The 24,267-nt window shown below is 26.2% G+C and overlaps 2 protein-coding genes across 2 annotated transcripts in view; one reads left to right on the plus strand and one right to left on the minus strand.

Moving 5' to 3' along the window:
* The window catches only part of LOC132943157 (nuclear migration protein nudC), a 31,869-nt gene extending 9,340 nt beyond the window's left edge, over positions 1-22,529 (minus strand). The window contains exons 1-4 of the mRNA XM_061012003.1: positions 22,199-22,529; positions 20,162-20,242; positions 19,900-20,091; positions 14,450-14,623 (exon numbers count right to left, since the gene is read on the minus strand). Coding sequence (XP_060867986.1) covers positions 14,450-14,623; positions 19,900-20,091; positions 20,162-20,242; positions 22,199-22,276 — 525 coding nt within the window. The 5' untranslated portion in view covers positions 22,277-22,529. The remainder of the gene's footprint in view (positions 1-14,449; positions 14,624-19,899; positions 20,092-20,161; positions 20,243-22,198) is intronic.
* Positions 7,196-14,166, plus strand: LOC132943158 (uncharacterized). Its single transcript, XM_061012004.1, has 4 exons — positions 7,196-7,400; positions 11,760-11,870; positions 12,395-12,665; positions 13,943-14,166. Exons 1-4 carry the CDS (start codon positions 7,350-7,352, stop codon positions 13,975-13,977), a joined length of 468 nt encoding a protein of 155 aa, XP_060867987.1. The 5' UTR covers positions 7,196-7,349; the 3' UTR covers positions 13,978-14,166.
* Positions 22,530-24,267: the final 1,738 nt, after the last annotated feature.

Genomic DNA, 24,267 nt, shown 5'->3' on the forward strand with positions numbered 1-24,267 from the left:
ACTCAAAATCGGTTTTTTTACAAAATCGATTTTGGTTTTTGGGGTAACTCTAAAACAAATGACCGTAGATACATTAAATTTTCAATGAACATTTAGATTATCATTTGCTAAACACCATAAAATATTCAAAATATTTTGATTTGTTTTGAACTGTTTAGGAACATTTTCAGTTTTCAATTTTATTAGTTTTTTTTTTTTATATGGATGTCAATAAAACTTTATTTGTTGGGTAAAAAGCTGGAAAATTTAATACAAGGCTCCTACTATATTGTTACAATGAATTTTAAAAAATATTAAAAATCCTTAGTTACAGTTTTTTTTTATAAGCATTTAAAATTCAAATCTTGACAAAATACGGAAAAATCACGAAAATTACCAAATTATTTTGAGTTGAGAATTCATAAAAACTTTAGTTTTTGAATCTAAGATTTGAAAATGTAATACAAGATTCCTCATAAGTTTGTCTACTTTTATCAAAAAAAAATGTCTACAAGCAAATCAAATTAAATTTTTATGAGCGTTTGAAATTCATATTTTTACAACATTTGATATTCACTCGATTTCTCATGTAACGATTTTATTATTTTATTGTAATTAAAAAACGAATTATTGTAGATACTTGAAAATTTCACTAAATGTTTATATTGCCATTTTCTATACACCATACAATTTTGAAAATAATTTGACTCTTTTTGAGCTGTTAACGGACATTGTCAGTTTTAATTTTTCTTAATTTTATTTTCTATAAATATCAATAAAATTTTATTTGTTGGGTAAAAAGCATGAAAATTTAATGCAAGGCTTCTGATATATTCTTACAATAGCAGTTGAAAAATATTAAAAATACATAGGCACAATTTTTTTTTTATAAGCATTTAAAGTTCGAATTTTGACAAAATTTATCAAATTTAAAATTTAATAATTATTTTGTAGTTAAAAATTTATAAAATGTTCAACTTTTGTAGTTAAGGATTGAAAATTTAAAACAAGGGACCACGTAAATAGGTTATATATAAATTACTTTATTCACAATAATATTATCAAATATACTTGGTAATATCATAGGCTGACTGACCGTTTTCGCTCAGAATTGTTTTTCTTATACAATGATATTATATCATTGAATTCAAATTAATACCATTCATTACAGTGACCCACTTGTAACCTACTGTACAGCAGAGCGACATCCACTAACCCATCTTTTTATTATCGAATTGAGCTGTGCTCAAATAAATTAATTCACAAAAAGCATAATATTACGTTTTATGCAATTTACGTAATAAATATTGCTAATATAAATATAATATTTAAAACTACACGGAAACACTTAGTATAGTTTAACTTTTACACTCAAGTATAGTTTAATATTTTGTAATTATTATCAAACAACTAGGTATATGAACCGAAAATTACGTGGATGTATTAAACCTAAAAATAAAGAAACACGCAATCATAACAATTATTTAAAGGATCCAGTTAGTAAAACAGTTACTAACCAATGGTAGTTAATGTATTTAAAATAACTTCTTAGTTTTGACTCGGGTAATTTGTAAATAGTAATTAATACGAAATCTGTTTAATATGATATGACTGTTCTAGCTTAAACATAGTTTATTTATAATATGCACTATATATAAAGGTACTATTAGCATGAACCATTCATTCAATTTTAACAAAAACGCCTATTGGCTATCTATACATTTGTATGGAATTATTATTATTATAATTCACAATTCATAAATTAATAATAATATGTATACATAATTTTAAAAAACGTATTTTATTTAATAATACTAATTGTACATCCATTGAAGATCACAGTGTTGATTCCTGGCATTCCCAAATAGAGTTTCTCTACAACTCCATAAAACCCAACGTCACTACCAAAATAAAAAAGTCGTGACCAATAAAGAATGTATTTTTGAAAGATGGCAACAGACATCTTGACAGTTTTCTCGCGACCTTGGCAAAGATTAGGGATTTCCTTAACGATCATGAAAAATCCATAGACGATTAACTGAAAGACCAATGAATGACAAACAAAACGTCGTTACCTACCTACTTATAATATAATGTAGCTAACATTCTCGAATAATTATTTACATTTACTCATATGGGTTTCACATCATATTTATGAATAAATAAATATTCTTTTTATCTTAACAACAATGTTCATGAAATAAACAGAATCTATGGAACGCGCGTAGAAAAATAAAATAAAATATTTAAGTGTATGGCACTATTTTGTAATTTATTAGTTATGAATTGTCACACTATTGATAATTGATTAATAACTTTAATAATGTAAACTATGTCGGATATACAGTATTATTACAAGGAAATTGTATGCATACTATACAGTTTGATATTATTATAGTAGATTGAGGTGCTATAAATTAATTAACAATACTCAATGATTAATCAATAATCAGTGTAATAATAATGCCGACCACAGACCGGTTCAAAATGAATATTATTATTAATTATTAAAGATTAGTATTATAAAATAATTTCGTTGGAAAACAAAGAGGTGTAACCAAATAAGAACCACTATATTAAAAAGGTATATTGATCCACATACGCGTATCTACAAGGTGATCATCACACCCGAGACAGTTTCAATGATTGTTATTATATTTATAAATTATAATTATAAGAAAAAAATGTTTTTACAATACTTGAAATGTGTACATAAACTTAACTAATATATTATAGAGATTTTTTTTTTAATATCAGCAGCAACCAAATCAATAAAGGATAAACTTTATGAGTTCCTTTGAAAAACAAAAACTCGATTGGTGAAAATGAACGACCAGCTAAAATTAATAACGTGACCAGAGTTTGATAATTACAAAAAACAAACGGTCCTAAACAAACAAAAACCCGTCTGTCCATAAATGTCACGTTCCCCTTTTGGATCACGTTCTTTTGACGTGCAAAAACTTGGCGAAATAAAATTACAATACTTTATATACATAAATAATACAATATTTAGAAAAATTAATTTCCCTAATCATTTATAGAAAATATGAATTGTTTACATAGTTATATTGAATAGTTTTGGAAGATTTTAAACACATTTTAACAGAAACTTAAGGTCAAATAGTATATACCTAGTTAGTAAATAATTATTGGTTAGAATCTGAGTGATCTAACCATTAATCACATAATAACCCGTTTATATTATTCAATTCAATTTAATAAATTAATAATATTATTATTTCGATTTTCAACACTAATAATTTAACAATTACAATTTTAAATCAAGCATGAAGTTTAATTTGTTCAATATCCTAACCTAACTTAGATAGCAAAGTCGTATATTAATAATTTCCATAAATATAGATTAAAAAAAATACAGTGCAAAATACTTCTCTAAATCTTTTAAAACGAAAAAATCACCACTTAAAGCAAATTTATTTAACATTTACTACATGCAAGGAAAACATAAAAAAAATAACCAACGTCAACAATTTTTAAAGTTTTCTCGTAATTGATATGTTCTTTAAATTCTAATATTTATATTGTATAGAATCTACTAACTATCATATGACACTTTTACCAAACATTTATAGTTCTCAAACAAAAAAAAAAACACCTAATTGTAAAATGTGTGAAGAAACATTAGATTAAAATAAAATAAAATATACAATTTTAATTAATAAAACACTCGGAATTAGTGGCAACATTGGGTTGCAAAACGTGTTGACTTAAAAGTTTTTATTAATAATAAAACAGTAAATTTACTGTCTATACATAATATATGAATAGTACAAGTCGCAAAAGGGATATAAATCATACCTGTATTTTTATTATTTTAAATTGTCTCCTGTCTTGAATCACAATTTTGCATTATACGGTATAATGCGAAAATGTAATCCAAGACAGGAAAAAGGAAGGACTAAGGTAAATTTTAGGAAGAGAATGACATATATGTTACATTTTAAACAATATACACTATTTAATATTATTTGTTTATGTAATGTTATAGAAAATAATATCATATTTAATCAATTACATTATTAGCTAATTCATAGTTATTAATCAAGAATAATATTATTAATATTTTTATTTTCAACTTAGCGCCAAAATGAATGGTAATAATACAAATTATTCACAACAATATTGCCAAATTATATATTGGTAATTGTAAGTTTTGATAAGATAAAGCCAGTGTTCATAACTTTTATAAAATTGATGCACAATAAATCAAATTCAAATTTTACAACATTTTTTATCATTTGACATAAATAACTAAAAACAAATTTATAATTAAATAAATATGCGTAAATATGTACACCTCAATAATACAATTTTGTTGAGTGATTTTTAAACATTAAAAATGATTTATGAATAACTTAAATGGCCACTAATGTCTGTAATAATTTCACAGGTATTAAGTATAACTAAAAAAATATGAACTTTGACTTGGTTTTAAATAATAGTTTGACTCTTTTCGAATGTTTTATTGATCAACCCAGTTTTATCCATTCATTTTTTTAATAATAGTTATTTCTTTATACTTTATACACTATCATACGAAAAATAATTCTTTTAACAGGTTTACTGGCTGAACTCGTTATCTTATAAAGTATAAGGTACCATTTTTGAAAGTATTTTTTTTACAACATTAATACTTATCAAAATTATGAGTATTTACTGTTCAAAGAATCACTCAGCATATCTACATAATACATACCCGATACCTATAAATATAAATATATATATATCGTACATTACAATGCATTCTGTAAATTATTTAGAGTGTTATTGTAATATGAAACTTTTTACTCAAGCGCAATATTCGGGTGTTAGGAGCTTAGCCTCCCGTAAATCAATTATAGCCCCTCAGTGTTTCCAAAATGTTTTGTAAATATTTAAATTTTTTTATGAAATAATTAGTTATTACTTAAAACTAAATATTTCAAAATGAACAAAATTGCGTGGTTAAAATTTTGTTTATAAGTTGATATAGCGCGATCTTGGATAGTTGGATCTATGCACTGCAGATTATCGATAATAAATAATAAATATATAATAAATAGATTATTAATAATAAGATTATTATATCTATGCGAGTATATCTATAAAATGATCTATGGGGGCAATTCGCATTTTTTACAATCCATTACTATTGTTAAAGGTTAGTTTAAGGGGAGTGAAGGGGGCATTGGGCCAAGTCCCACCGGATGTTTTGGTATACATTTATCTAGCCCCCAAATAATCAATTTAAATTGTGCATGTATCCGGTAGTATATCCGTCTCCCTTGATAAAAAAAAAACGAAAAATTATTAATTCACTTCTGTCTTGTCAGACTCAAAACGAATATAATATTATTATTATTTTATTTTTGGGAAATGTAAGTAAACAATTAACAACAATAAAATTCCCCTAGTGGTAATAAGGTTTAAACAATAGTTCAGGTTACATACACGATACACACAAAGTAGACATATTTAATTATTAAAAATTGAACTTATGACTTAAAATGTATGTAGGTACCTACTTAAAACCTACCTACTTAAAACAAATTTAGATTGTGAGCGGAGCGATAAATGTATTGATTTTACAATGAGGTGTTTTTTTTATTTGTGTCTGTGTATACGATAAGTAGTCGAAATAAGGCTTCGATTTTCCACTTCAGAATCTTTTCTGGTGGGAAAGTGAATCTAGTTGGTGCATTCAAGAGGCCAAAATTCCCAGCATTTTTCAAAAGCGCCGGGAAAAACAAAAAAATAATTAAGGAGAAACGGGAATTTTTCACAAAATCGATTTTGGTTTTTAGTGTAACTTAATATTCACTGAATGTTTATATTAGCATTATCTATACACCATCACATTTTTAAAATATTTTAAATCTTATTGAGCTATTTATAGGAATATGCAATTTACTATTATTATAAATTTTTTTAATAAATGTATATAAAAACTCGGTCAAAAAACTTGAACATTTAATAGAAAGTTTTTCGTAAATTGTTGTTAGAGGAAAATAAAAAAAAAGTTGAGCTTAAATTCACATTAATTTGTTATTAGCCTCTGAAATTAAGTCTAACTACTCTATAAAATGCTTAATTAGGAGGTACATCAGCATTTTCAAAAGTATTATTCACTAAACAATTTACTGTAAAAAAGGTTATTTTCATTCAAAAAACAGACATATGAATCACCACAGGACACTTCTTAATAGTAGTGCAAAAAATCAAGGTTTTCTATTTTAATTTCAATTTTATTTATTGATATTAGTTTGTTTTGATTTAAATTTAAAAATAATATATTGATTTTATAATTTTATGATTTTTATAATATTGCACAATATATTTAACCTTTCTCTGGTTTGAAAATTGTTTACGATTTTAATTTTGATTTTTACCTACGAGACATACGTGCAGACGATCGTCGTTTGTGCGTTTCATTTACACGTTTGTTACGCATGACTGTGTAACATTTCTAAAAAATTTAATTACCTACCGATAAACAAGATTATTGGTCTGTTGGTCATTCTTAAATTTTAAATTCTGAATTACATTTTTTTAAACTTTAATTGATTTATAAATAAAAATTATAAAACAAATATTATTTTGATTTCACAAAAGATTTTTAACGATATTTAAAATTGATTTTAAAATCGAATACATGCCCTTCAAAAAATCTCAAGAATTTAAAAATATGGTCTAAGTATATTTAAAAATTCCAAAAATCAGAATATTATTAAATAAATCATAGTTTAGGTACATATCAAACTATTTTAAGCAAACTTAATAGGTAGGTACATTTTTTTAAATAAGGTTTACACAAGTACCTAGACACAAAAAGAGTATGGTCATGATTGTGATAAAAAGGATTCCTAATGTATATTGTATTATTTATAAACATTTATCATTTATCATTATACAATGCGTAATACCTGAATCAATTTTACTTATGTGATATGGGAAAATAAATTAGTCTTATCTACCGAATTAATATAAAATATGTTCATATAAATACCATATAATATAATATAATATAATATAACACATGTATAATAGGGAACAATTGTACATAATATGTACACTATATTATAGTGTAAGTATTTACAATAGAGGAACTGTAAAACACCGAGAGCTCGTGAATTTGAAGTTCAATATCGAGATCAACTAATATTCCCACTCCGCCATGATGTCTTGGTTATATTATGGCTGTAATATAAAATACTCGTGCGCTCTATTATGCGGTGCATGTGATGTTTCGCCGGCTACGAGGAATTATCAACATCGCTAACGAGTATCTAGTGATGCGCGCGAGTAGTTTATTTTAAAAAGAAAAGGCCGCTACCCCAAGAGCAGGAAGTTTTCTTTTTCGAATAACTATGAGTCCAAAAGTAGATAGCGTTATTGATATCGACAACACTGTTATTGATGTAAGTACACTTCTCTAAAATATTTTAGTAACTTAACCTAATAAAACCCTAATAATACAAAATTGTAAGAGTTAGTTTAGTCATAATGACTTGATTAAATATCGTAACTTAAAAAAAAATTCGTAAGTACCTAATAGCTTTACAATTAAATTAAGAAAATTATATCAAACTAATAGATGCATTATACTTATAAACACACGATTAAACTATAATTTAAAAACGTTTAAACAATTAAAACGAACCTAACATAACCATTAAAATTTAAAACTTTTAAATAATAAATTACTACACTATTCCATATTAATAAATAACATTCATACCAATATTTCAGATTTCAATATTATAATTAACGAACAAATATAATATGAAACATACCCAAAACCATTAGTTTATTATTTGTAATAATTTATTTATAACACAAAGCAAGCAATATTACTTTGTTCTTATAGGTATATGCAATTAAGTAGGTATTCAAGTATATTATGTAGTTGGACTTCGGTAGTTAAAATTATAATTTTAAATTTGTTCTAATTCGTATAAAATATTGTAATACATTTGAATGAATAAAATCAAAACGTCCAATACTTAGAAATACTATAATTTATAGACAAATTAATACAAATTGTTTATAGAAATAATTCACAATGATAACAATAATTTGTACTTTTTACTTAACCTTATACATATTTTTGAATTCTGTTTTGCGGGACATGAAACTATACTATTGGATCATCAATATCCCGCACACAGACTTCTAAAATATGTGTAGGGTATTGAGTAATGTAGGTAACTGAGTTATAGAGTGTACCCAGTTTTCGCGGACACACGGCATATAAAGATGGGTAATACACCATACTCCCTCAGCTTAAAGTGCGTACTAGTAATTTATGTTAAAGCGAATTTTTTACAAAACTTAATATTTAAACTTTTTGTTAAAATATTATTAACATTTTTAATTTCTAGCTAGGTATTATAGTTTATACAAGTACGCTGTACTTAAATAAACAACAGTATCACATATTCTGTGTAAATATTTTGGGCAATGCTTAATCTCACTGTGTATAAAAAATATTTTACAGGACACATAAGATGCAATGATAAATAATGAATCCACTTGAAATAACTGCAAATTCAATTTTTTTTTAATTTGATTTACAAATAACTGACTGGTTTGTTTTAAAATTTTAAAAATATTTCAGTAAATATTGTATTAAACTAATTTAAAAAATGTATAGTACGTTAAGTACACGTTTGAGTTTAATTTAATTTTAATATATTTTTAAAAATAAAACTAACGTACTTATCCGTTTACGCATGACTGAAAAAACCTTGATACCACATTACCACATGTGCCACGACTTTAATAAGATTATATAAAGAAAAATCATTGACTAAGAAATTATCTATGTATTGAATAGTAATGTTATACGAAAATTTCAATAAAATTCTATTTTAAATTAAAATCAGTGGTACAGTACCTACCATATTGTAATAAAAATAATAATGACCATGCACTTACGTCTAAATTGACATGATTTTAGAGTATAAATTGCACAAATATATTATTAAAAAAAATAATATAAAGTATAAAAATATATGACCTTGCACCGAAACCAGATCTCTTGAACTCTATTGATCCGCCTTCGTATCCGGATTTGTATCCGTGTTCTTAGAGCCTAGATAATCACATATTAAACCATGTGGTGTGTACCTGTAAGGCTGTAAAGAATTTTGCATATTCCAAAATTGCATGACATGACTCCAGGATACGACGTATAAATTATATATTTGTATTGCTATTATTTTATATTATATCATATCCCACCCACTACTTTAATGATAACACATTTATTCAAGTATAAATACTAATAAATACTGAACTAAAATGTATATTATTATAATTATTACACGAAACATTATAGTATATACATAATCCTTTATCATGGCCGTATAATTTAAGATGGCAGTCCCCAGTTAAATCCCTCCTTAAAAAACGGTCAAAATATTTTTTAACCCTATCATATCAATATTTTTATAAACTAAAGAACTCTGAGCATTTACATAAAATGTCCTAATAAAACCCGTGCAAATACATCTCATTTCTCACCTATATTATTTAATAGTCCCTAGGGACTAAATAATTCGATGATGTATTACGTATATCGTTAACAAAATACAGTTGTGTATTACAAGTGATTTAGCAAAGAAAAAATTACTATATCAATGATAAAATAGTTCATATTTCGTGTTACGTAGACCCAATAATAATAATTACTTTATAACATAAATAGTAATAAAATTATCATAAAATGATCATTCAAATGTAATACGTAGTACTTTTTAGAGCAATAATTTAATACAAAAAAAATCGTATATAATAATTATACATATTATATTGCATGGTTTATACAAAGATAGAAAAAAAAATGGTGAGATTTTTAATTTTACCTTTTAAGAGGATGCTACACCCGCATGCGTTGTTTCCGTCTTACAAACGCATAGCATACCAAAGTGCACGTTCTGAATAATCCATTTAATTGTTATGTTTAATATTAGAGTGAATTGTCATATTTTCAAATGTTCAAGTAAGAATAGTAAGTATATTTTAATTTTAAAGAGAGTTAAGCTCATTATAAAATGTGTAAAAAATAAAACATTTTTTTTATTTTTATAACTCGCTTTAAAATTAAAATATAAAAAAACCTAAGAGATTCACTAGATAATATTTTTAATAGAAAATTCGATAATATAACAGTTCACTCCAATATTAAACATAACGTAGGTAAATGGATTATTCAGAACGTACATTTTTCTATGTTACGCATTTGTATGACGGAAACAACGAAACGGGTGTAGGGACGATCTTAATGTTTATTTTACTGTACGTTTTGTATTATACATAATATTATTATTCTAGTATTCTAGTAATAAATTACCAATATAATGTATATCTTACAATAATATATTAATGCTATTTAATTTTTTACTGATTATTGATAAAGTGATAATAATATGTTAAAAGTTATGACTGCGAAATTTAGTAACAAGACAATAATCTTATGTACGTCCACTTGGAATAAAAATAAATGACAGCCATTGGCAATGAAACATTATTCGCATTATCCTCATTTCAAAAAGACAATGGTCAAATAGACCCCTTTCATTCTCTAACAGTGTTGTTATACTTGTTTTCTATCTACAATACTGTTATATAAGGAACTCATTATTAGCATCCAGTGTATCATCGGTGTATATTGTAAATATAATAAATAAACCTGTTTTATAACTGTAATCGCAACTCAACGCTATATTGTACATGATTTATTAACTATTTATAACAAGTAAAGCATACCTATTTATAGACATGATATTTGTCTTATTATTAACTGTTTTGAATTAGCCGACAACTTAGTGGGTAGACATGATTAAAAATTATAATTTTTGCGAGGAACAAATATTTTTTAATAATTTATAATATGATGCAATTATAAAACATTTATAATAAATTATATTAGTAAGTATATCAAGCATTTAGGGTATAAAAATCACAGAATATAAATTACATAATGTGTAATCTTTTAATTAATAATAATTAAATTTCATAAAATATAATGTTTATCTGCAGTTATTCATTTTGCAATATTATTATAATATGAAATATTAATAGATTTATGGAGAATCATAAATGTCCGCTTTCGAAAAAACTGTAATTTATAATTACTTTTAAATACTCGTATAATATTTGTTTAATGTGTCATATTATGCTCATAAGTTACCAAAAAATAGGTTAAAATGAAATGTTTTAATTTGTGCACCCTTTAAAAACAAAAAAAAAATAATATCACAAATTACGACAGTATTATATATACTTATATTTTATATATGTACTTCTGTAATTAAAAAAACAACACTAGTTGACTAAAGACATAACTAAGCAATTATTGAAATTCCATACATGTAACGACTTATACAATTTTTTATGTATCGAAAAAATTTAATAATAGAACAATTTTCATTACACTTTGTCAGAAAATAACATTAAAACCGGATAACTCTATACCCGAAGGCGTAAAAAAATTAGATTACATAGTCTTGAAAATTGCAATACATGACCCGGACCTTGAAACTTGACTGAAAAAATCCGGTTCAAATATTACATAACCTGCATCTAAGCGTTATTACTACTTATTACAAATACCCTATAGGTAGGTATCGCGACGAGGTGTATTGTTTTAGACGACGCCCATCAATAACCTTGATCTTCAATAATCATAAAATTACCTACATCTTTCGTTTGTCATACTATATTTTTGAATTCAACATAGTATATTAATTCATGTTAACTACTATACCATGTAGGTGTATAGATGGTCTATACCAAGACCATCGTTGTCGTCATGGAGACAAGAAAATTCCAGTGACAAATCGCAGCCAGACTCATCCACATCGCCTAATCAACTAAGCATAAAGGTAAACTATCCGTAAATTAGTAGTGAAATTACTGAGTTATTTTTAGAAAATAATATGTTTTAATTTATTAATCGTGCTTAAATTAGACTAAAAATTCTAATGGCCAGTGCTACCGAAGTTGTTAAAAACTCAATAAGAATATAATAATAATTTCACAACATTTTAGTAATTTTATTGTTATAATTTGTACAAGTAAAATCAACATATATTTTTTTACTTATTTAAATATAAATTTTCATTTTGTCTATTGGTGCTTAATAAAAACGTAGCATATTAATTGAAAATGTAATTTTATAATTAAAGCAACTCTAATTATTTCAGTGTAATAATTATTTTGCAATATTTTACAAATATTAGTGACTCCTATTTCAACAATTTTATTTCCAATACTTTGTTTAAAATATATTTTTGTACAATATTTAAATTTGCCTAAATTATGTATCATCAGAAAAATAAAATGACTTTTTTTTCTTCGGGTATGGTTAAAAACATGTTCCTAATACTACATTTATTTTTAATTATAGAGTAAATCATCAACAACTTCAATGTTACTATTATGTGCTGAAAACTTAGATGCACATAACAAATATATTGATCGAAACAATGATATAGATACTTTATCAGTAGCATCGTCAAATCATTTTACAATTGTTAATGGCATCATAGGGCATAATCGACATAAGTCTAGAAAGCCTACCACATGTTGTTGTGAACGACATCAGCTTACTGTATTGGTAGTTTCTATGACAATAGTTTTCTTCCTAACAATTGTATATTGCATCTACTATGTTCACAGTAAGTTATTAAGAATACAAATATTATGCTAGTAAGTTATTAATAACCATAACAAATATTTGTAATATGAAATAAAATTGTATAAACAGGATGATTCATAAAGCGTAAAACACTAATTTTCTCAAAAAGTATTAATGTTTTTGAAAATATTTTTTTACATAGTTTCAAGTTGTTAAAAAAACTATGTTTTTATTAAAAAATTATATTTTTTATCTATATATTTTTTTAAGTTTTCAACTTTTTTGAATGACAGCATAGAGTTTTAAATTCATATTCCAAAGCAGAATATTTTTCTAAGTTTTTTGATTCATAAAAATCTAATTTAGGGCGAGTAGTCTATGAGGTATAAGCATTTAAAGTTTAGATGGGCGGAGTGGAGTTGTATGGGGTTACTCCGCAAATGTGTGATCACTACTCCGCTCTTCTAAACCTTAAATACTTATAACTCATAAACTACTCGTCCTAAATTCGATATTTATGTATTAAAATACTTAGAAAAATATTCTGCTTTGGAAAATGAAATTAAAACTCTATGCTGTCATTCAAAAAAGTAAAAAACTTAAAAATTATAAGGATAAAAAATATTTAAAAATATAATTTTTTAATAAAAATGTTTTTTTAACAACTTGAAACAATGTAAAAAATATTTTCAAAAACATTAATACTTTTTGAGGTAACGTGTGTTTTATGCTTAATAAATCACCCTGTATATTTTAATGAGACTAACTCACCAAAACAAAATATAGTACATTTTTAGCATATCCTAGAAAAATAACTATGAGTTTAATCTTTCAAAATTATAAATAACAGATGTATATTTTTCTTTCCTATTAGTATAAAGTATAAACACATAAAAAATCACTACTTTCAATATTATTTGAATTTTTTTTGTTTATAAATGATTGGCATTGGTTACTCTGGCAGATCAGGTAAAAGCATGTATCAAATTGTAGCGTTTACAATGGCCTCGATTAAAGAAACTATACCTTAAAACCAAATGTATGTTTGTAACTTATATACTCATAAGTGATTATTGGTTTTGACGAAAATCTTAGAAATTGTTTTTAGAGATATCAGAAAGGTTAGAAAATAGTTTTAACCACTTCAAAAAAATATATTAAAAGCCAAATCCAAACCGAGGCTTGTGGTTTTTCCCTGGTGAAGTTGGTTTTTACAGCTAGTTAGTTATATTATCAATAATATCATATTTTGAACGTTTTATATTACTAGTAAGATAAACATTGTTTTAATAATATAAATATATTTTTATTTTTTAGGACGTGCAATATACTGTACAAACAGCTTTGCTTAAACCAAGTCATTCATTTTATCAATATACAAAGATCCCAAAGAAATATGGACTAATAAAATGGAATATTATAATTTATAATTTATATTTTATAAATCATGTAGTATATGAGATGTATGTTGTTTGATTGTATTTTACCTACCTTCAGATTTAATTTAAATTATTGTATTAAATAAATTGATAAGAACTGAATATTAAAATTGGAATTTTATAATAATATACAAAAGATCTCCAGCATAAACCATCTTATTTTATAAATAGATGAAATATGCAAAACATGAATATGTATATTGTATATACAATTTCAACATATAACTGTAATAGGCTTTAACTCTAGATGAAAATACGACACTATCTATCATGTACCTATATATTGTAAACATGATTTTGTCTATACTATTAACAATTTTAATATACAAAACAAGAATTTGTCTGCAAAATTATTTAACTAAAAAAAAATCACAAATAAACTTACTTCAATATCAGATAATGTTTGAGTCCATCTATAATTAGGTAAATCACAACCATTGCCTGCATTTGGTTTCAATTTGCCTTTTTCTTTTGGATCATCTTCATCTTCTTCAATTGGTTGTGATAACTCATTTGTTTCAGTAGAAGTTTTTGAATCTTCAGCTTTTAAGTTTTTTTTCTAAAACAAATAATTAAATATATAGTTTAGTACAGTATTATATATATATAACAAGATTAAAAAGACACATTAGATGTTAGCAAATTGTTTATAGGAACATTGATACAATCTTAGTAATTATAATTTAACTAAAATAGATTGCAAGGTTTTTTGCTAGATTTTTTAAAGTGTTGTTAGGATATGAATGAATTTTAAACTCATTACAAAAACACATTGTCTAATTTATTGGATACCTAACTAAAAAAAAATATTATTATAATCAATGGGAAAGTATAAAATTAATTAATTTACATAAATTACAATTATCATCTTGGATTTAGTCGGGAGTAGCCGGCCACTTTATTTGTAGCGTTGAACATAGTATCACTACAATATACCTAATATAGCGAAATACTAAGGCGTCCTAGAAATTTACGGTTAGAGTAGCAAAAATGATCAATATTATGTTGCTACTTACATACGTATTTGGTAATAATTAAAATTAATAGAAAAGACAAACAAACAAAGTAACGCATTACTTTCATTATGTTACTACTCAACATTGCTGCCATGATACTTAAAAAAGATTTAAATCGATACAAAATGTATTATAATTTGTCAAGAAATTATAGAATGGTCAAGTATACAAAATTACAACACTAACATAATATTGAAATTACAACACTTATACATTATACATAAACATGGATATCAATATTGTACAATACCATTCTGGTTGATACATTTTGTGTAAATTATGTTTTGTGCAGCAAAATACTTTTACAATAGCTACATAATTCTTAATTATATTTTAAGTACAAAACAGGAATAAACAATTATATCTTTATTGATAAAAATTATAGATTTTGTAGAATACATTTTGTTTTAAGACTAACACTGTTTCTATATTAATTTTATTTAGTGAATTTAGATGTCTAATCCAATTACAAAAGCACCAAATATGAAACAGAGGTATATATATATTATTAAATTTAAAAACACAAGTTAAATACAATTAATTTTATGTTCAAATACTCTTTTCTTCCTTAGGAGAATGTGATAACCCCGCATGTGTTGTCTTAGTCTTACAAGTGCGTAAGATATCAAATTTTATGCTCAGCAGAACATGTATAGCTCCGTTATTTTAAAAATTAGAGTGAATTTACCTTTTATAAAATCTTAAGGTAAGATTATTATCCAGGCAACCTCATAAGCTTTTTATTATATTTAAATTTTATTGAGTTATGAGTATTTTAAGATGTACAAACAATTTACAATTTTAAAATACTTATGAGTACACGTGTTCAGCTGAGTGTAAAATTTGCTATGTTACGCACTTGTAAGACGGAGACAACACACGCGGGTATTACATCCTCTTAATACCCATTTAACAATTCTTGTGAAACACAGCAACCCAAATAAAATATATATTTAAAAAAAATGTATTTCGCAATATTGAATATAGCATCTAGGTGACATGGTAATAATATGATGTATTCAAAAAAAATTAACTGATCCGACTAAAATTAAATAAAGACAACTTATCAATAGTAAACAAGTACAACTTTTGAAAACATTCAAAATGCTGTGTTATTGTTTGATGATTATATTTTAAAAAATCACTTGCTCATTGTAACATAAAACATAACCTAATTCAATTCATCAATAGGTACCTGTAAAGATAATTTCATGCAATAATTTTGTCATTTGTAAATGTTCATTTATTTTGTAAATTAAAATATATAAATAATTGTGCATATGTTTCTTTCATAAGTTTTACATACTTTATATTATAACTATACAGGTGATTTTAGAAATGGCAACCACAACAATTATGGTTTTAAAAGACCCTTTCTATAAACATATAAATTACAATTTTAAAACTATTTACAACATTTAAGGCATGAGTAAATAATCATATTATAATCATTTAAAACCACAAATTGATAAACTGCAATAAAACAAATAATAGCTATCAAAATTCAAAGCTTTATTATATCACTTCCTGAAACATTTTAGAATGTTATGGTTAGTAAATAATAAATATATATATTTTTAAATTTTTAAATAATGAATATGTATGTATTTGATTTAAATTTAAACAATTATTTTAACTAATGCACATTTTTTTTTTTTTAAATAATAATAATAGATAGATTAACTTATAGTAATAAATTATAATTAATACCGACCATTATTTTTAAGAAAACCATAAACTAAGCTGGAATGGGCTAGAAACTAGAATCAATCAATCATAATATAAAAGTCTCATGGGAAGGAAAAACAGCAAATATGTATAAAGCGCTACATATATTCATCAGTGGCATATCCAGAGGGTTAGGGGTTTGTGACCCCACCACAAAAATTGTTAAATAATAACAAAACGTTCATTAATGATTTTTCAGATAAAATTTGTCAAAAATAATTATACAACTCCCCCAAAAAAATTCTGGATACGCCATTGATAATCCTCATATAAATTAGATGAAGTTAGGTATGTCTGTTCGTTTCCAGTCAATTCTACCTTAATCCGTGATGAATACAGTAAATGGACAAATCCCTCATCCCCCGGGTGTTTTCTGTGTGGTAGGACATTCCCCCCTATTTTTAAAATTATTAATTCTAAAAAAGTTGATACTAAAGAATTTAACCTACTTTAACGGGTACCAGGAACGAATCAAATTTCTCCCCCACCTTTTTTCAAAGTTTTCTATTTAATAATATTATATTATTTACTATTGAATATGAAATTATTATTTTCCTATTATCTAATATTGTCTATATAAATAAATTTCCAAATATTTTCATGAATACCTATAATAAATAGGTGTATACATATGTATATTTTTGACTGAACTACTTGAAACAATAAAAAATGCTATTAAAATAATAAGAAATATTTAAAACGAATTAAGTAAAAATATAATAATACAGCTAAAAAATTGTCTAAATAAAATATATTAGTATTGTCTAAGGTAAGTAACATTGAAATGTTCCTTATGCGGGCTGTACGTGGGATCCTTCACTACTTTATGTTTTTTCTCTCTGTTATATGGTTATATTATGACCACCTAGCATTGACGGCAGGGCTGAGTAGAATGCGCTGTCCATTAGTTTATAGGTCTATGACCAAAACTTACAGCACACTATAGAAACTAGTAAACAAAAATTTTCTATGTCATACGTGTGTAAGACGGAGACGACAAATTTTTGAATATTTGTTGGGTTGCAATGCAATACCCTAAATACTCTTAAGATTTTTCAAAAACAATGATTTATCGTTAGATTAATATATAATATACATTTAAAATACTTAAAAGTATACAGGGTTTTCTGTCGATTCTGATGATTAAAATGATGATGAATAACATTTTGTTACTGTCAGTGGCCAGTGCCGTCTTGAGCTATTTAATAACAACCACATTAATATATATAGGCAGAGCCACAGGTGTGGTCACAGAAATTTGAATAGGGAGCATACTATTTGCAAACATTAAGATGTGTTTTAATGTTTATTATATAGATTCTATGAATGCATTATCTTTGGTTGACAAAATCATTCATGATAACTTAGACTGTGTCGCAAAAGTTTTATGATTATTTTTAGATATTAAAAAAGCTTTTGACTGTGTAAACCATAAATTATTATTAAAAAAAACTTCATCATATTGGTCTAAAAGGAAAAATGTATGAATTATTAACATTTTATTTAGGTAATTAATAAAACACAGGTAGTTAAATTAAATAATTCTTTCAAAGGAGATCTAGTTATTACACACAGTGTTCCTCAAGGTACTGTTCTAGGATCTGTTTTATTTATAATCTATATAAATGGTTTATGAAACCTAAATATTAATGCTGAAATAATTTGTTATGCTGATGATACCGCAATTTTATTTCATGATAAGACTGAAAATGATTTATATATTAACGCTAACAATGTTGTAAAAGAAATTAAAGATTGGTTTGATAATAATTTTTTGGAATTAAACCTAACTAAATCATCAAAATATATTTACTTTAATATTAACTCTGAGTTAATCTACTATGATTTTAAAATATGTGTGCATTCATTTAATTGTCAAAATAATTGTCTTTCTAGAAAATTCTAATTTTTTTAAATAACTAGGCCTCGCCTTAGACAGTAATTTAAAATGGAATTACCATATTGATAATTTAACAAATATTGTATGTATATTTTTCATGATATGCGTAGTATATATAATATTAATATGAAACAAATGTTATATTTATCTGAAGTTCAATCCAGTGCGGATCCAGAGTTAGGAAACTGTGGGTCAGGACATCTCAAGGAGCCACTTATTAAAACCAGATTAGAAATCTATACTGGTGTACTAGGTATATAAAATAAAAAAAAATTAATTTATACTGTATGTGTGTTTATTCGAGGGTGCAAGTGTCCGACTACCCAAGATCTGAAAATAGGCTAATTTAATCAGCAAATATTAACTGTGGGTCAGCTGACCTCCTGAACCCCCCCCCCCCCTGATTCAATCAGTTTTTAATTATGGTATTGTTTATTGGGGACGAGCATATAATTATCATGTTATTTCTTTAAGAAAGTGTAATTTAATTTATTTTTAATATTCCCAAAATTATAAGTAATAATTGTGTACATGACTCATTGAATTTACTTAGTATTAAAAATGTATATTATAAAAATGTTCTAATTACCTTTAATTTTGAAAATGAATTAAAATATTTTCCATAATGTAAATTCACTTACGTCATTCTTAATAATAATGTCGATTTCACTCATATATGTTTATAGTTATTAATTAAATGTAAATCAATTTAGATATATCACAACTCAATTTTTAACTACCCATAACATGCTATGCTTATAGGGGAGTGGCAAGTCTTTTTACTATTTTTTATATATTATATTTATGATCTGTTTGTTGATTTGCTATATATATATATATATATATATATATGTTATTATTATTACTATGGACAAATGTGACCCTTAAGCGGTGATCACTTGATGTATGACACTGTTCGATAAGACAGTAATAAAGGGTTATATTTTAATTATTGTGTGTGTTTTAAAGTCTACATCGGAAGCATTCGGCGTAAGGGTAGATCTCTGTTGTCTGATAGTATATAAAATACAAATAATATAAAATTATGTAAATTAAAACTAATTTAATAATTATTTAAATAATAATTCTGGTTATTATTGTCGCAAGTAAACAAAATAGGTACCTTAAGAAGTTTAAAAAATAAATTTGATTCATAAAAAAGGTACACATGAATTTTTTAACATTTCTTACCAAATCTATCTCTTTTTGGAGTTGCTCAGCTTCTTCATCAGTTAATTCTTTTAGTTTTGGCTTAGTCTCTAATTCTTTCTCCTTTTGTGACTTTTGTAATCTTTTTAATGCTTCCAGTTTACGTTTTTCGTCTATTGCACGTTTTTCATTCAGGGCAATATTACGATGTCTATTAAATACTGACATTAACATCTAAAATATTAACATAGTATACATAAAGGTAGATATTAATTTTATATGTAATGCTATTTTAATTATATACTTGTTCGGAAGCTTTTTCATCAGGACTTCCAATAAAGAAATCAGTTTTACGACCCAAAAAACTGAAAAATGTATCCAAAAGCTAAAACAAAATAAAAAAGGTGGGTAAGTGGATGTCGCTCTGCTGTACAGTAGGTTACAAGTGGGTCACTGTAATGAACGGTATTAATTTGAATTTAATGATATAATATCATTGTATAAGAAAAACAATTCTGAGCGAAAACGATCAGTCAGCCTATGATATTACCAAGTATATTTGATAATATTATTGTGAATAAAGTAATTTATATATAACCTATTTACGTAGAGCCTTGTTTTCAATTTTCAATCATAAGCTATAAAAGTTGAACATTTTATAAATTTTTAACTACAAAATAATTATTAAATTGAAAAATTTGAACTTTAAATGCTTATAAAAAAAAATTGTGCTTATGTATTTTTAATAATTTTCAACTGCTATTAGAACGATATATCAGGAGCCTTATATTATATTTTCGTGCTTTTTTACCCAACAAATAACATTTTATTGATATATATAGAAAAAAAAACTAAAAAAAATGGAAACTGAAAATGTCCGTAAACAGCTCAAAATAAGTCAAAATATTTGGAAAATGTTATGGTGTATAGAAAATGCTAATATAAACATTCAGTCAAAATGTCATGTACCTACGGTCATTTGTTTTAAAGTTGTAACATTAATTTTCTCGAATACAGATTTTGCGTAAAATTCCCGTTTTTCCTTTTGTTTTGAAAATTACTGAGAAATTTTTACTTTTGACCCCCCCCCCCCCCTTCAAAGTACCAACTAGATTTACTTTCCTATCAGAAAAGTTACTGTTGAAGAAAATCCAAGCACTTTTATTATCCTAAAAAGTGATGAGACACAAAAAAAAATAAAAAATAAAAAATAAAAAAAACACACATCATTGTAAAATCAATACATTCATCACTTCGCTCAGAATCTAAAAATGAATCTAGATAAAAATGCTACTTTTATTTGTTTTTCAGTATTTAAAACATTTTTATGAAAAAGAATATTATTACATATAAAAGATTATTTTGATGAAATTATAGAGCATAGAAACATCTTATTTTTAAGTTTTTAAGAGTACCTATATAAATCCGGTCTCTAATTATAACAAAATAGAAAATTAAATTATATTATGATATAGTATTATTTGTCACATAACTTTTAGTTATGGTTTCTGCGAGTAATAATTACTAATTTCCACCTCATCACTGTTTGAATTATATCAGTTTAATATGTAAGTAACAATTTTTAAGGGAGAGATAAACACAAAGGTGTTTATGTATAATGGCCAACTGGTGGATGCAGCAGTAAATGCAGACCGACACAGATGAATTGGAAAAAAATGTTTGACTGACAAAATTTGAGTTTGTTACACCACTGGCCTCAAGTTCATAATATTTCCGTTATAATTCCATACTTAATTTTTATTTTTCATTAATACAAACATTACACTACTTATTGTTAAGTATAATTTGGTTATGTTCACCTTTTTTATCTACTTTTAATTACAGTGTTTGCCTAACAAACATCTCCCAATAGCAGACGTTGTCTTGGGAACCAACTACAAACTTGAACCCTATGATTAGCGGACACGCAAGTGTCTGAAATTTAGAGATTTCACTATATTATATTAAATATGTTACTATAGCAACATGAGTACCTATTGAATTAACAATAGAAAAATCAATAATATAATGTTATAGGTAAGTAACTAAGTAATGAAATAAAAATATAAATTAAAGTAAAGAAATGTTATCATCACAAATGCTTACGAAAAGGAATACATCACATAAATTACCTACATAAGTGTTGATCAAAAAAAAATAGTTTACTACTTTTTAAAAATAAAAAATACTATCAAATTCAACAACTTTAACCGAATTGTTTATCGTTGAAAATATATTAGTTTCTCTTCACAAAAAAAACGGCTCAATAAATAAAAAAGAAGTTTCTAATGTAAACGACCTATAGGTAATCATGAGTTTTATAATGTTTTTTTCCAATTACTTGTTCTACTCCTTTCTCGTGCTGCTGCGCCAATGCCAGAAGCATTGAATCAAACTTTTCTTCATTCCCATTTGACATGATGTACAATATAGATCCAACTAAATCGCTATGAAATATTATATTATATAATATTATAGATCGACGACTAAAAATTATATTACGAATAACGACAAAAACGCGGTGGACATCAAATGTAACGTGCGCCGTGCGGTTACAAAACAAAATTGGTAAATGGTAAATCACTTATCGTTATCACTAAACATTACAATTATTATTTACAAGTCACGAGGCTTTCGCAGTAGTGGCACCACAGAACAATAAGCAATATCACGGTGGGAGTGGGAAACAAAATATTCCAACGAACCTCCGTAACCACGGCATTGGATAACAGTCGTTCCCACGCGATTTTCTCTACAACGAATATTATCGTTCCGTTCGATTTTCGTAGTATTTGACTGTCGATGTATTTTGTTCGGCGTGTAAACCGAAACACAATGGTTGATAAATAATATTAAATTTAATAAAGTTAAATATTTAAATAATATTAGGTAGTATCACAGTAGCAGGTTGTAGCCTGTAGGTATAGTATCTGTCGTACAATACTACAATAGGCAGTGGGCCGTGGGGAATTCAAGCCCGGATTGAGGCAGGGGTGGCTAAGGGGGCTATAGCCCCCCCCCCCCCTTGGGACTAAGCCAACTATTTTACAAAGCCGAGTATTATGATATTATATTGATATATTAATAATCATTATAAAATACCATCAATCGTCATTGATGATTAATGATGAATATGATTATTTATGGATATTTGAATATTTAGGCTTCAAGCTATTTTTGGATTGTTTTACGTTCGACGACTGACGTCTGACATGACGTGTAATATTATTATGAAAATATAATATATGGCTCCACGTGGAGCCCAGTTTAATAATGTTAGTAATAATTTTTTTTTTTTTTTATTAGGAAAATAAGGCTTCGACATCACAGGTCATTAGCCTAGCTTGAATTAAGAGTACAAGACAAAAAAAAAAAAAATTGTATAGCTTAATGACTACGGAAAGGGTTTTTACATTGTTAAAGTTTGTTTATTAGGTGGATTTGAGTAAGAAAAGAGATAATTTTAAAAATATTATTTTCGTTTAGTGCTTCATCCATATTCGGTGGTATAGCTAGATTGTTTCTTGCGTCCCTGTACTTTGAGCAATCCTGGATGATATGTTGTATTGAGAGGTCGGCATGGCATTCGTCGCAGGTGGGAGGTGGGTTTTTGTTGATGAGAAAAGCGTGGGTTGTGAAGGAATGTCCGATTCTGCATCTTGTGATGGCAACTTCTTGGCGTCTGTTGAGGAAGTACGGTGGGTTCCACTTTTTTGTGTCTTTCTTGACTGATTTCAGCTTGTTGGTAGGCGGAATAGCATCCCAATGATTTTGCCATCTAGCATGTATTTTGCGTTTGATGGATGATTTAATGTCATTAGTCGGTAGGTCGGAAATTGTTGGGTGGAGGATAATTTTGGTTGCAAGGTCAGCTGCCTTGTCAGCCATTTCATTGCCAGTAATACCAATGTGTGATGGAACCCACATAAATTCGATGTTTTTGGTGGTCGATTTAAATATTATTTGGATATTTTGGGTAGTTTCGTTTGAGGGTAGTGGGTTTTGAAGGGCAAGTAAAGCACTGAGTGAATCACTTAAAATTAGAATGTGGTTTGAGTTGATAGTATTGGCTAATATGATAGCTTCATTAATGGCTTGAGATTCAGCCGAGAATATACAAGTTTCCGGTGGGAGCTTGTGAAGGAGTGTGATATTTTTTTGGATTATTGAAAATCCAACACCTTGAGTGGATTTAGAAGCATCAGTGTATATTTTTTCGAAGTGTGAATATTTGTCTTGGATAATTTCATAAAATTGCGAGGTGATAATATTGGGATTTGTGTCGTGTTTGTTAAGTTGTAGAAGCTCAGTATTGACTTTGATTTTCCAAAACCAAGTGGGATGGTTTGGGTATGTGATTTTGTTTTTGACAGATGTGTGTATGGTGTGTTTATTGATTAGTTGGAAGAA

This window comes from Metopolophium dirhodum, chromosome 4, assembly GCF_019925205.1.
Source record: "Metopolophium dirhodum isolate CAU chromosome 4, ASM1992520v1, whole genome shotgun sequence".
NCBI classification, from domain to species: Eukaryota; Metazoa; Arthropoda; class Insecta; order Hemiptera; family Aphididae; genus Metopolophium; species Metopolophium dirhodum.

What these genes read in the sequence shown, in the direction of transcription:
- LOC132943158 (XM_061012004.1), top strand. Translation starts at nt 7,350, where the DNA reads ATGAGTCCAAAAGTAGATAGCGTTATTGATATCGACAACACTGTTATT. An exon ending in TCGACAACACTGTTATTGAT is followed by an intron (nt 7,401 to 11,759) that starts GTAAGTACACTT and finishes TATACCATGTAG; the next exon opens with GTGTATAGATGGTCTATACC. An exon ending in TTGCATCTACTATGTTCACA is followed by an intron (nt 12,666 to 13,942) that starts GTAAGTTATTAA and finishes TTTATTTTTTAG; the next exon opens with GACGTGCAATATACTGTACA.